Source organism: Parasteatoda tepidariorum, chromosome 3, assembly GCF_043381705.1.
Source record: "Parasteatoda tepidariorum isolate YZ-2023 chromosome 3, CAS_Ptep_4.0, whole genome shotgun sequence".
Taxonomy (NCBI): Eukaryota; Metazoa; Arthropoda; class Arachnida; order Araneae; family Theridiidae; genus Parasteatoda; species Parasteatoda tepidariorum.
In genome coordinates this window covers 84,361,657-84,376,694 of record NC_092206.1, presented here as the reverse complement: position 1 = coordinate 84,376,694, position 15,038 = coordinate 84,361,657, and the positions used below count along the sequence as shown (strand labels likewise).

At 26.0% G+C, this 15,038-nt stretch overlaps 1 protein-coding gene across 1 annotated transcript; it reads right to left on the bottom strand.

The window, feature by feature from the left end:
* Positions 1 to 315: 315 nt before the first annotated feature.
* LOC107437154 (vacuolar protein sorting 60) lies at positions 316 to 13,828 on the bottom strand. Its single transcript, XM_016049067.3, has 8 exons — positions 13,434 to 13,828; positions 11,114 to 11,218; positions 9,301 to 9,347; positions 9,117 to 9,210; positions 7,379 to 7,450; positions 6,471 to 6,579; positions 4,340 to 4,458; positions 316 to 2,471 (listed from the first exon to the last, which is right to left on the bottom strand). Exons 1-8 carry the CDS (start codon positions 13,500 to 13,502, stop codon positions 2,424 to 2,426), a joined length of 663 nt encoding a protein of 220 aa, XP_015904553.1. The 5' UTR covers positions 13,503 to 13,828; the 3' UTR covers positions 316 to 2,423.
* Positions 13,829 to 15,038: the final 1,210 nt, after the last annotated feature.

Sequence of the window (15,038 nt, the reverse complement as noted above, 5' to 3'; positions counted from 1 at the left end):
GAAAAAATTAATGTATAGCAAAAAAGAAAGAGAGAATCATCAATAAAAAATTCTTAATTATTTTTTTTTTCACTTTCATTTTTGTTCTCAGTTAAAATAAATAAAATAAAATATTTCAAGTAATTAAAATTTCGATAAAATAAAATAATCAAGATAGTCTATATGTTTGTTCAAAAAAATTTTTTTTTCTTTTTCTTTTAAGGGAAGGGGGAATCTATACATACTAATTGTTTTCATTCATCAAAGATACTAAGCTTTAATCAATCTCTTTTTGAGCATGCAAAACAATAGATATAAGTAAACAAATACAGTATATTGGTAACAATCAACTTTATTTAGAACTTTAAATTTATAACTAGTTGCAAGTGGTTAAATAGGTAGAATTATAAGCAATGGTTTATTTACTGAAAAATAAAAAAGGACATTAGGACAATTATAAAGGTATACTACATCTATGAAATTTGCAATTAAAGCATGCTGTGAGCAGTTTTCAACCAACAAGCAACATTACCTAATTTAATGCACATGCTATTGTATAAAAAAAATAAAAGACATACCACTACAACACATTGGTTTTACTTAATAAAGCACACTAATATTTTATATTCTTCCAAGGAAAATGCAGGGTTTTTAAACATTTTGAGGAATTTCCAAAATTTTCTTTTTTCTTTGGAAAAAGACTAGGTAAAAAGTTTTATTTCTCTTAATATATTTAAACTTCAAATTAGTATTATTTGTTCAAAGTAATAAATAAAAAATTATACTGATCTGTTTTTAATAATATCTTTTTCTTTTTTTAAAATTAATTTCAAGGTCTAGGCAGACATTGCGGAAAACCAAAGAAAATATCAGAACTTTTTTTAAAAAAACCAGAACATTTACATATACTAGACTTCTTTTAAAAAAAAAGCAAACAAAAAATACATAATTTGTTCTGCTCCAGGATTATAAAAGGAAAATCCCAAAAGAATAATAAAATATTTTTTTTTTTTAATTTCTGAATTATTTTGCTTAAAACAGAAAGTTTTCAACATAATTTTATTTATAGTGAACAACTCATAAAAATTTCAAACAAGGCATAGAAAATTTTCATAGTACAGTTAGATTAAAAAAAAACAGTTTCAATTAGTTATTATTCCCTCACTCCAATATATAATTGAAAATTTTAATTGATTTCAAGATTTTCTTACTCAAATAACTTTAAAGTAGGGTTTCAACAATCTCAAAACAAAAATATAGTGAATATGCCGCATAATATTTTTGGGCAAAAGTAAATTTAATGAACGATCTCTCAATTTATTATTTAAAAATTATGATTACTGTAAAGTTGATTGAAATCTATCATTTTTAAAATCACAAGAAAAATGTGTATAAATAATGTGAACCTAAAAAAGTGCACCCTACAAGATTTGCTATTATATTTGCTTAAAATAATAAATAAGTATAGGACACTGAATACATAAAAATTTGGTAATATAAAATTATGATAGGACTGAATTCAAAAAAAGAAAAAAAAAGTTTAAACTATCGTGTGGGCATACCTGAACCCTGTATAAAATTAGTAGATAGATCCTAAATGTGAACTATCAAATTTTGAGATTTCTATTAGCATTATTAATTAAAATAAAAAAGTGTTGGATCTAAAATTGAATTTTCTCAATTCTTCAAATCTATTTTTAAAAATCCGCAATTATATTCTTATAAAATGAGATGTTTTTCACACAGAGAAATCAAGAATACCAGGATAAATATAAACAAAATATTTTTCATCAGGAAAATCAAGAATATCAGGACAACCAGCAATGTTTGTATTTTGTGAAATAATTTAAGAAATGACTATTTTTGTTAGGAAAACATTTACTGTTACTATTTGCTTTTAATGAACCCATCATTTCAAACACCAAACGTCAGTAATACTTTGATGACATGTTTTTAAAAATACATTTTTGAACTATTTCTTATCACATAAATGAATCCTTTTTAATATATATACTATTTTAACAAAAACTAAAAATTAAAAGTTGTCGATATTTTTAAAAAAAGTATTGAAATAATGTAGGGTAAACAGTTACAGAAAAAGTACAAGCTAAATAATTATTGATTATAAAAAAATTAACATCTTTAATACAACGTATGCAACTAACTTTTTCTTAATCAACTAAACCATATTAAAGCATTAAAGAAATGAATATTTATATATAAAGATCATTGAATAAAATTGCAATTATTTTAATCCCTTAAGAAAATAAAATTGCTTCATTGAAAGAAAAAGTAATACTTTATACGCTACTTAAGATTTTGAAAGTTTTCATCAACTGAATATACAAATGTAGAGCAATTTTTTGAATATCACATTACTAGATACCCATATATTTACAAAGCAATTTAAGATAAAATATACAATATTTTGGAGTTAAGAAACATTAACTGGCTGGAATTTTTGGCAATCCAAATTCGTCAACCAATACACCCTGAAATAAAAAAACATATAAATCAATCACTAAAAAATTCATACTGCACTTACAAACATTTTTTTTTTAAATAATAAACTGTGATTAATACTTTGCATTGAATTCTTACGGTGTCAATAAAAAAATTTATGAATAAAATAAAATAAACTCAACGGAATTTACCTATAATTCAAAATTTAAAAATTGTAATATTTTTTAAAATTAAATTTAGTTATTGACTGTAAATGTTATAATGCATGATCATACTGCAAGCATTTCATTATTGCTATGTATTAAATAATTAAAACAGCCATAACAAAAACATGTTACTAAATATCTATGAATATCTCTATATAACATAAAGAGAAAAATCTAAAACTCTTTTTGCTACTGTCTATGCATTCTTATTGGTCAGAAAATCTTACGGTAGGACACTTAATTAACAAAGAAAAAAAGATTTCTTAGCTTATCTTCTGCATGATACTGATAAGAGTTACGAATATATTTTTGACCTATATGAAATATTTCCTTATAAAACTTTTTTTGCAATGCAATTAAATTTTTATGCAATTACATTTTAAATTTTGATTATTTTTCTCAGAGTTGTGTACTTATAGAGGTGTTAGGTTATTGTAAATTAATCCTACGATATTAAATTATTACACAAAAATTTTAGATAAAAATAATTCAAATGGTATATAACTTATTATCCATTTCGGAATTATCAAATAGTAAATTAGTTTTATTTACTTTTGCCGTAAGCTTTAGTAAAAACTGCGTCCAGTCAACATAAGAAGTTAAAATAATATATACAAAACTGCAAAGCACCATTACGAATTAACTTTTCACACTATTACTAAATAATCCATTGAGCGAAAAACATTAAGGAGTTTTTATAGCAATTAAAATCTCATTAGCTATTTAAAATTATAATTGTTGATGAAGTTACGACTTGAATCGAGCAAAATAATTCGACTTCACTTTTATCCCAATAAATATGAGAGCAATATACAGAATGAGGAGCCTCTTATGTAAACACATAATCATGTTAAAACTGTTTAGGAATGATGAAATTGAATTGTTTTTGTTTACAAACATTGACTAAGATAAGAATAAAACTAGTGATTGAGATTAGAGGACCCAAAAACAGAATACATTTTTATTGTATTCTGGGTATCAGTTCTAGTCATGTATTCAATCTAAGTACTTTATTATCTAGTACTGTCCTACGATTCAATGTAATCGTATAAAATTTATACGATTCAGTACTCATTTAGCACAATTTTATATGTTACAGCTTTAATTTATGCTTTGATCATAAACTATACTTTAACTAAAAAATTTTAAAACACTTGAAAATAAAACTTTATTAAGGTTCTGTTAAATTTTAGTTTAATTTGCTCACTCAGTTTGGTTCCCAAACATGTGATGCAAGCTTTCCCTTTATTTCAATTTTTTTTAAAGCATTTAAGGTTTTTAAGACATCTCTAAAACTCAGAAATTTCTGAAATCTTGATCTTACAAACCTTTGAATAATTCAGAGTTTTGGAGTTCAGAGTTTATTACAATCTTTAAGTCCATAGCAAAATAAGATTTTTGCTCAACTACTAAAAAAGTAGTATTGCAGTCGTGTTTCAAGGAGCTTTTAAAGTTAACATTTAAAGAAAAAAATAGTATTTCGGACAAAGATTTTACTAAAATGTATTTATAAATCAATCTCATTTTGTTTTTCCATTGATACAGAATATTTTTATTTTTGTTACACTAGAGCTGCACAATGGGGTAATGGGGAAAGTCTAGGAAACATCTCTGAGAATGACAAAATTGTTGCCAGGGTAGATTAGAATACATACTAAAGAGTTCAATAACAGTGATATTTTTACACTTACACCAGGTGGAACACTGTCAGCTCCAGGTTCTTTAGAAGGAACAGATGGTGTTTTTACTGCATCATCTAAATAGGAAGTATCTTCATCTAAAGCTATCTCATCACCCAATGCATCCAATTCTGTAAAAGGAGAAAAAAAAGTCTTGATAAACAAAGTATACAATAAGTTCAAATGAACTAAGAAACATTTGGTTTCAGTCATTTCAAAACTTTTCCAAAGAAAAAAATTTAAATTTTGATTTTATATATTTTTAGACATAAATTGTGGTTTTATATATCTCAAAATTGAAAGGACGCTAAAAAAATTTCGAAATAGCGAGTTTTTGAGATAAGTTCAGAATTAAATATGTTTTAAAAACTAAAAAAATATATTGTAAAATAGTTCTCTAAAAAGTAGTGATGAAACATAAAAATAACTACTAATAGTTATGTATACAACGATAGTTGACTATAATCCTAAATACAGCAGTGATAATTTTATTTTTAAAAGTAAGACAAAAATAATTATGCATTACATAGAAAAGAATTGATTTACGATAAACTAACATAGTGATAGTTTGAAAAAATTCATTTTCCCTTTCGAAAAATATTCGACATAAGATTTTGAGAAAGAAGGTCTTAGATATAGTAATTCAAATTAATATTAAGTGGATAAATAATGCTCAGGAGAAAAATATTTTTTTGACACAACAAAGCGTTTGAAATATAGAAGTTCAGGATATCAAGAGTATACTGTATTTACATTAGTTTCAATTCATCCTATTCAATTATAATTTTATCACCATGTGTAACTAGGTAGTTACTACGTACAACTATAGACATTCAGAGCAGTGGGAATAAAAAAATTGAAAAATTTTTTTTAATAAAATTTGTATCAATGTTTTCTTATTTTTACACTTAGATTTAGGAACTTTCCTAAATTTCTTAAATAAAAAGGCTTTCTGTGGGTCTGTTATGCAATAATTCAGCATATTCTTTTTTAACTTAAATTATAGTAGCAGCCTTATTTTCTTTATTAAAAAAAATCTTTTTATAAAATTATGGTGTACAAGAATGAAACTAAGAATTAAAACCAAACAAATTAAGACAATTAACAAAAACAGGGTTCTTGTTGAAAAAACCTACATATAAACCTACATACGTCTTCAAAGATACTCGCTAACTATCAAAATTTTGTGATCCTGTTTTAAAACAATGTTTACTTTCAAAATGTCAGTGACTAAAATAATTTAAATTTCTCACTTATTCTATTAACTTTTCACAAAAAAATAATTAATTAGTGTACTTTATTCTGAACTTTTGTACTTTTTTCCATAACTTTTTCTTCAAATCCTTGCAAAATTTCCAAAACAAATTAAGCTTCCCTTATAATAAGAAAAATATAAATTGATCTGTCAATATTACCTTTGACTTGGAACTTTCTAATTTTGACAAAAGTTTGAGTTTTAAAATCCCAAGTTTAGACAAAAGTCTTACATGTAAAACAAAAAGTTTCTAAGTTAGCAAAAATTGAACAATTGTTATCATTTATGAGTTTCATGAAATATTTGCTCTGGGTAAAATGAAGGTAAATACAGTATTTTCAAAATAGTTTTTTCTTTTAAATTACTTTGTATTATAAAGGATAAGTTGTATTTGAAAACAAACTTAATTAGATAAAATTTTGGTTTTCAACTATAGCTTAAATTAGAAACACTTAAACTAAAATTCTTCGTAAAATATGAGAACATGTAGTTAAACAATATTAAACAAAAGAATATTGGCAAACAATATGAAATATTTTTTCTAAAAAAGCTGAAGTTAAAATAATTATTTTAAAAAAATCTTTTTTAAATTGAAAACTATCTATAGAATTTCACTTATACATTTCAGTACAATTATAAGTTTCAGCATTTCGAAACAACAGTTTTAAGTTCTTTATTAAAACATACCCTCAAAACCTTTTTAGAAATCAATGAAAAAAGTTTAATTGCATAAAATATTACTTATATTGATATATTTTTATGTGTTATAAAGAACATATTTTAACATAACTTCACACATAAGAGATGCATTAAAACTTAGAAATATTTTGATAAGTAAGAATATGAATTTAGTAAAACAAGTTATGATAATTTAAGTAATGACTATACCTGCTTCAAGTTCGTCATCATCAACTTCTGGCATACCATAACTCCTACCAAGAGCTTCTTGCACTTCACTAGCTTGATCTAACATATCCTCTAAATCATCTTGAACATTCTGAAATTGTTAAATGTTCAATACAAAATAATTCTAAAATTTATATTCAGAATTTAACATTCTAAAAAAATTTTTATAATTTATCATAAAAAGAACCTAATTAAAAAAAAAAAAAATTCATACATTTTTCAAAAATTGAACCACTTAGTCCACCATTCAAGAATAATGCATACTGTATAACTTACTCGTTGCAGTTGTTCTTATTATATGGAATACAAAGTATTGGTGAAATAACTTACAATATATTTTAATGTTCTTGTATTTGACAAGCTAAGTAATGTCTAATTATGTTAGTTAAAAAAAATTTTAAAAGCTTTTTTAAATGTGTAACTGCACAAAAGTATTTTAAGTAATAATAAATACATTTTTAAAACTATACAGCTAAAAGGGTCTAAATCTTATATTCAAAAATATAAAAAAGTTTTTCCATGAACTTTTGAGATACTTATGCTAGGATCTTGGTTTTTCATCCCTTCTTAAAAAATAAGTGCATTCAAAAAGAAGATAAACCGTATAGAAGATATAACAGTATATAGAAGAAAGAAAAACAAGATAAAGTAAATCATCAATCATTTAATTTTAAGCAGTAGGTTCAAATTTCCAAGGTTACAAAGTTCAGTAAATAAAAACTGAAATATACAAAAAGTTAAAATATGTTATGCGGATTGTCAGTTTACTTTGAACACAAAAACTTTTTAGTAATGAGTGTAGAAACTCCTGGTATTCAATTAAACAATGTCAAATCTATGAGATACAATTACGTAACAGTCTTATAAATATAGAAACTTTAAATACTTACTTCAATTTCATCGATGTTAACTTTTTTATAATGTTGTTTCATCTCTTTGACACCCATCTTCATTGCATCAATCTATATAAAAACCAATTACAATTTTTTTACATAAATTTAAGTTAACAATAATAAAAAACTCTGAACCTTAAAAAGATAATGTTTTATTAAGAAACTATTTGACACATTTATAAAGTTTAATCAGAAAAATGAAAACAGTTCTATTTTTAAAATTATTGATAAAATTTTTTTTTAATGAAACTGTTTACATTACAGTAATTAAAAAACTAATTTCACAAAGCGTAATTTTTTTCCTTCATTTTTTAACAATTTTTTTTAAACATTTTTTAATACATTTTCTGAAGTAATATTTATTTCAATCAAATTCCAATGAATATTTAAATACAACTGAAGAAAATAAGGACAATATTTTAAAACAAAAAATTTGGAAAAGAATTTTTTTATAAATATAGACTTTCAAAATTACAGTGAAATCCTAATTTCAAATTTTGTTAACTTGAAAATGCTACTAATTAACTCTTTACTATGTTTTTCCAATGCTGGATTTTGAAACTGATTTATTATCAGTATGCACCCATATTTTTATTTTATTTTCTTGCCAACCACTTTTGGCTCATTTTTATTGGTGCAACTTTCAACACATGTCGAAAACAAAAATATTGAAATCATATTAAATTCAAAGTTCACTTTTCTTACAGTCATTCTTTACAACACAAAACATACATTTCAGAAATGAAAAAAATAACAGATCTGTATCAGATCAAGTTTAATAAAAAATAGTTTAATAATAGCAGCAAGTTTAATAAAAAATAATTATAAAAAATAACAGCAATATAAACACACATTATAATACACACACAATACATACACAATATAAACAACTATTCTTCAATAATTTTAAACATGCATATCTTTTAAGAAAGATACAAAAATAAGCGCATCAAAGTTATTTACTCATAAAATGTGTATCCTACTTCTTTTTCCTTCAAAATACCTTAAAATTACACCAATCTTTTAAACCTTCTAGCAGAAGCACAGCAATATTAAATGCATTTAATTTTAAAATTGATTTCATAACCATATTAAATCCTTTCAATTACAGCAAATATACTCAACGCAAAAAAGCAGTGAAACTACTAATTTTTGGTGATAAGCAAAACAAAATGCCTGACGATAGTCTCGCATCAGATGTACTAAGATTCTACACATCACTTCAAAATTAATATGAACATTCTTAATTTATCTGGACTGTGTAGATAGATTAAAAAAGAAACATCTGGTCAATTCTTTAACCAAAAAAAAAATTAAGTACAGTGGATTCTACTAATCAGAACAAGAAAGCAATTCCTAAACCAAAAAACACCAGTGTAGTGTATTGCGAGCAATCTTACATAAACTTAAAAAAAAGAAGAAAAACAGTTAAGATATTAACTCGAACTCTTTGGTCCTCCCCCTTTTCCAATCATTAAATCACATTTATCTATACGACAATCCAAACACCACAAGTACAATCCAAACACCACAACAGTGGTTATTATCGTAGATGTTGGTGGTAAAAAAAAAAATCCCAAAAAATGAATACGAGCACATAACAAACCAGTCCCTAGGTTTCCCTTTGACAAAATAATTAACAAAATCACATAGTTGCTTGTGTAAGAAAACCCAACTCTAATCTTTTATGCATTAAATTCTTTTTGTTTAGTATTACAAATACAGATATACTTACAGTAACTTTTGTATCCTTTAATTGCTGAGTAGCAAAGTTGGTTTGCTCCATATTAAATGATTGCTGAGCAAGATTGTCCCTTTGTGATTCATACCTTAAAAAAAAGTAATAGAGTAATTTGTCATATTCTGCAAAGGTTAGAAAAACATGTAACGTTTTCTAAATATAAAGTCAAAGTGCATACATTTTCTTTTGCTTCAGAACTCTCATAGCCTTTTGTTTCACCATATTCTAAAAGAAAAATCAATAAATTCAGTAAAATAAATCATATTTAATGTAGGTAATTTATTTAAGTTTTTCAAGATTTTTTACAAATGTGTTACACTATAAAATACTTAGATGAAAGAATTCATTTCTGTCAGAACAATCTGAAAATAATTACACTAATATCTCAATCAAATTCATAAACTAAATAAAAAATTAAACTAAAACTAAACACAGTGACAAGACAGCCCATGGAGGGACTAGGCCTACTGGCCCATCTAAGTATTCTGAACCTTCGGCTCAGGGAGGCAGGGGCAGATGGTGAGATTAAATGGTCAGCCGAATGACGCAGAACCCATTATCATAAATAAAAAATTAATGTCATCTTTATTAAAATTGAAATATAATAGAATGATAAAATAAAATAAACATTGAAATTAAAGAAAACGGATGAACACGAAATTAACAATTTATCAATTACCAATTTGCAAATTACTAACATTTAGAGATTACAGATAAAAATCCTGTTATTTCCATCACTTATGAAAGTGACATGAAACATTTAAAAACCTACCTAACATTATGAAATAGTCTTAACACTGAATATTTGACAAAGTCATCTTTATTGTAATAATTAAAACAATTTATTTTATAAATTTAAAATCAAATAGATATAAATAATAAAATAAACTTGATTCAAATATTATTATTTTGATTCAAATAGCTTGAGCATACTAAATGTAGACGAATGAAGGTCACTGAGTGCATCAAGCATCTCAAATTTCCATTTGCTAAACTTAATAAATTAGTGAAACCATATTTTTTAGATTAGAGCTACTTCCTATATTTTAGGGGTCAAAACCTGAAAAGTATGATTACACAAAGAAATAATGCTTTGGTGTCAGTATCCTTCACACAAAATATCATCTATACTAATTGCCTAACTATTTAAGACTACCTAAAGGAGCCTGCTACTTAGTACTTATAATTCTGACATTTAAAATGCTTCATAAATTAGCTAATTTTTGAATTATTAGTTAATTATATTAAATAATTTAACATATTCTATTTTTTAATTTGTGATTTGTACATAATCAGGACAATTTTCTTCGTGAAATTTTTTCCCCATTGTTTTAATACTTGTTTTAAATAAAATTCAAATCTAAACATAACAGAAATATTTTGTTCATTATGATGTAATTTTATCATAAATTATTCTTTCTTTATTCATAAATTATTCTATTTCTAATCTAGCACAGAATTTACATACTCTTTACATTATGTTCTATTATGTATGATCTAAGATTTGGGAAATATCAAGTTTGCCATAACAAATTATTTTAAGAGGAAAATATGTCAACCATACACACATTTAAAATTGCAAAATTTTTATGATTTATTTAAAATTTATGCAAAATAATAATTTTTCACCTATGTAAAATAATATAAAAACAAATGTAAATAACAAATTTATGTACATATTCCAATATATCACATGTTCCAATAAATATAATTATGTTCCAATAAATATAGACTAATTATAAGCAATAAATTAGTGATAATTATAAAATAGCAATGGCATAAATTACTTTCAAATATCTTCACAACTATGATAAAAGGAGCAAAAAATTTTTATATAATTACTTTACTAAAAGGTAGGATACTGACGAACTAACTTCTTTATTAAGTATTTAAATCATAATGTATAAAACACTCGGATAAAATATACCATTAAAGTTATACTAAAGTCAATAACGAACTTAACAGAATTAATACCAAGAACAAATACTAACCTTAGATGGTCCTTCTCTCATTTTTTTCATTTGATCCTTATACTTGACCAACTCCGCATCTAGCCGAGCTATTTTTTTATCAATTGACTCTCCTCTTGCATCGACCTAGATTAAATGAAAAGTTAATTCAGTTATCTCAATTAATTAAAAGTCGCATTAAACAAAAATCATTAAAAACAGTTCTGAACTCTGTTTAACCATTCAAAATACTCATTTTTTAACAAAACAAACTAATTAAGTAAGTCAAAAACAATAAAAATAAAGATTTACTAATTTTAAAATAAACAGAAAAATAAACTTATTATAAAATATAAGTGCTACTACAAGAAAGCAAATCAAAAAAGAAATATAAAATGCTTAGCAAAAATGAACTATTTACCCAGTTGCAAAATGTAATTTTGGAGTACATTTGCTAGGGCTTTTTTTTTTTGTCTAGGGTCTACTACTTTCATCTTACTATCAGATAAGTCACTATCAGATACATACACAAACGTGAGAACTGTGTTCATGGAAAATTTGTCATCATAGCAGAATAGTTTTTAAGAAAGAATTATTTGTAATTAAAATTTCCTTATCCTAGTTAAATATATAGATATTTTATTACGTATATTAAATTTTCAAAAGTTCAATACACAGAATACAATAATTAATAAAAAGTACTAAGCAAAAAAAGTTATAAAGTACAATAAAAAAATAAGAAAATTTTATGCGATTAGCGTACGGTCCCTCGAGTAAAAATATTATGCTTAAAATTCTCAATTAATTCTTAAAATTAATGAATAAAAATGAGATAATTTTGAGGTGATACAGCATTAAGATTCTTGACTGCTCTGGGAACAGACATGAAAATACGTATTTAGTGTATGATCAAGTCAAAACTTATGATTAAGGTACTGGTCAAAGATTACAATACTGATCTATAAATAGAATATCACAAGAAGGTTATTAGCTTGAAGGTGATGAAGATGATGCTGCGTCACCAATAATAAAATTAATAAGAGAAATAAGATTTTTTATCGCTATTAGGGGAAAAAATTTGACAAAGCGCAGTTAGTCCCCGTAATCAGCAAAAATTGGAGAGATTTTTCAGTTCAATTTGAAAAGGACGGAAAATGAAGTCTGAAATCGAGAGTCTCATGCAAAATGCACAACAGCAGACAAAAATCCTTCCCACTGAATCCAGGTCAATAGACGCACATGCGGATGCAGGTATTTCATTAAACATGCCAAATGAATGGCATCTTCCTATGCTACTGACCAGCGGTACACCAAAATAGATTGAGGTTGAAAGGGGAAAGGGAAATTCAGCGCACACCCAATGAAAAAGGCACCTTCAGGACTTTTAAATAAAGAAAATCAAAAATAAGAACCTTTAAGCACTTTTTTTAAAAACACTATGCACCCTGAAAAAATAGCTTTTTTCTGTATTAAATATCACAAGGAGAAAATCAAAATTCAGTATAAAATTATATTACTGCTTTTTCTTAAAATAACTATTTGGTCTGTTATAATTTAAGACTTGGATTTCAAATGCAAAAGACTTTTTTTTGTCATCTAAACCTTCCCCTTAGTTTCTTTACAATATACATATGTTTTTTAAACAGCACTCAAAATGCAAGATTAAATTATTTCACCAAAAATTTTACAAATTTTGAAAGTTAAAAATGTTTTCATTTAATTATATTACGTTAAAGAAAAACCTGTATTAAGAAAATAAAAACAGATATTTGCATAAATGGTATTTACAAATTTGAGTTAACTGAAATTCGTTAGAAATAAAAAATAACAGAAATTACATGTTTATAGATTTGAAGCATCTCATATTAGGTAAATTTAGAAATAATTCGTATCATAACAAAGAAAAAATAAATTTCATATTTGAAAAAAGTATAAGAAAAAGTGATGTTAATAAGTTCCGAATTCGAAAGTTTTCCACTGTTCGAAATGGAATCAATGACAATTTCAACCAACTTAAAAATTACACAAAATTATCTAATCCGATTTATTCAAACCACATTTCACATTATTCTTCATACGAACTTCATTTCATTTCTATAAATTAAATCAAATCGTGCTAAAATTTCACAATAAAGTTGGACCTATGCAATTCTAATTGATTGACATCAGGTTTGAGAGAAAAGGCAATATTGAGTTTTAGTTAGAAGTTTGCTCGTAATGAAAATTAAATGAATCTATTTAAATAAGCACCCTTTACTTTTGAAAGGAAGGTTTGTAAAATTACAGTTACTCTTTGTTATTTAAAGGCGCTAAAGATACAAATGACAAGGTACAAAACGGTTAATATAAACTTTTAACTCACATTAGCAATGCAATCCGTCAAATTCGGAGCTGGCTCCTTTGGTTTAGCTCGGCCAAATAATCTATTCATATTTTTTAATTTAATGAAATTAACGATTTGGTAAAATAATTCGATTGATTTTCAAGTGTTGCAACAGCAGACCGAAACCATAACACAAAATGTAAGTTGAAGTTGAGAAAATCTATCCATTCCGTAGCGCCCCTGAGATCTTCTAGTGGAAGAGCCCTCCATCCATTTTTTTTTCACTCTTACGCAGCATTTTTACTGCCTGCACACAAGCGAGAACCTGATTGGCAAGTTCTTCAGGTCTGAAAATATTTGTCCAATCAAATTCTCTTTCGCACTCACACATTCGGTAGTAAATTACAGACCATTTACAGGGGACTCAACTTTTTTCTGGTGTCTGTTTTGCGCTGGTAAAAGTATTTAATCCACCCGGCTCTCATTCAAATGAACCTTCAGTAAATGTTCTTTCTAATACGCCATTCTTTACTTGCACACCCTACTCCCCCTCTTATTTTTTATCATCCGAAGGTTTCCTATTATAGTCCTTTACATATTATCTTGTTCCTCTTCTCCAGTTGGTTTAACAACTTCTTTACCTTATTGCAACTTGTTTTACCCAGTGCATGCAGAGCCGGATTATACCTTTCGTAGGCCCTAGGCACAGCCCTTTATGGGCCCTCCCCTCCTCCCCTCTTTTCAAAATATATGCTAAAATTTTCTTCGTATGGAAACGTATTACGCCATTTTAGATGTACAGGGCCGTCTTAATAGCATGCAGGGCCCTCGGGCACAGAAGTGTTTTGGACCCTTATAACAGGTCATACTGCTTAAAACTAACAAAAACTTCACATACGCAAAATAAAGCATTTTTAACATATGCAATAATTTGAACAAATTTAAATGCATTTTGATTCCTCAAAAAAACTGAATCCACATAAAAATTTCATTGGAACGTAGAAAAATAGATTTCGGTTGTCTTTTTTAGTTTCCCTGGTGATAAACTATTAAAATTATTGTTTTTTGCATGATAATCAATCACTATTTGTAGAAAGAAAAACAAAATGCACACTTTATACCATAGAATATATTTATTTTTAAAAATATATCCGGCAATTTTGTTTATTCTTAGTTTTTTTTAAATACAATTTATAAAAAGTAAGATTCTCAAAGGCCCCCTTAGTGCTTAGGGGCCCTCGGGCACTGCCCGGGTGTGCCCATGCGTAAAGACGGTACTGTAGATGTATTAATTTCAGAAATGACTAAAAGGCGTAAAGCTTACAGTGATTTGTACGATAATTTCGGTTTTCTTGTTCACAAAAATTTGTCAGAATCTGAGATTAAACTAAAAGCGCAAAATTTGGTGAAAATTTACTCATCCGATTTAGAGGAAAACTTTGTAGATGAATTTTTACTATTTACAAATTTGTATGAACATAAATCTGCACAAGAAATGTTGAAGGCTCAAATTAAAGATAAACTTGTGAATACTTTTCCTAGCGTTCACATTGCATTAAGAATATATTTGTCGATTCTTGGATCAAATGCAGGAGAAAGATCTTTCTCCAGATTAAAATTGATAAAAAATTATTTGCTTTCAAC

What these genes read in the sequence shown, in the direction of transcription:
- LOC107437154 (XM_016049067.3), bottom strand. Translation starts at nt 13,502, where the DNA reads ATGAATAGATTATTTGGCCGAGCTAAACCAAAGGAGCCAGCTCCGAAT. An exon ending in TGAGAGAAGGACCATCTAAG is followed by an intron (nt 9,348 to 11,113) that starts GTTAGTATTTGT and finishes TTTTTCTTTTAG; the next exon opens with AATATGGTGAAACAAAAGGC. An exon ending in CTGACAGTGTTCCACCTGGT is followed by an intron (nt 2,472 to 4,339) that starts GTAAGTGTAAAA and finishes TTTTTATTTCAG; the next exon opens with GGTGTATTGGTTGACGAATT.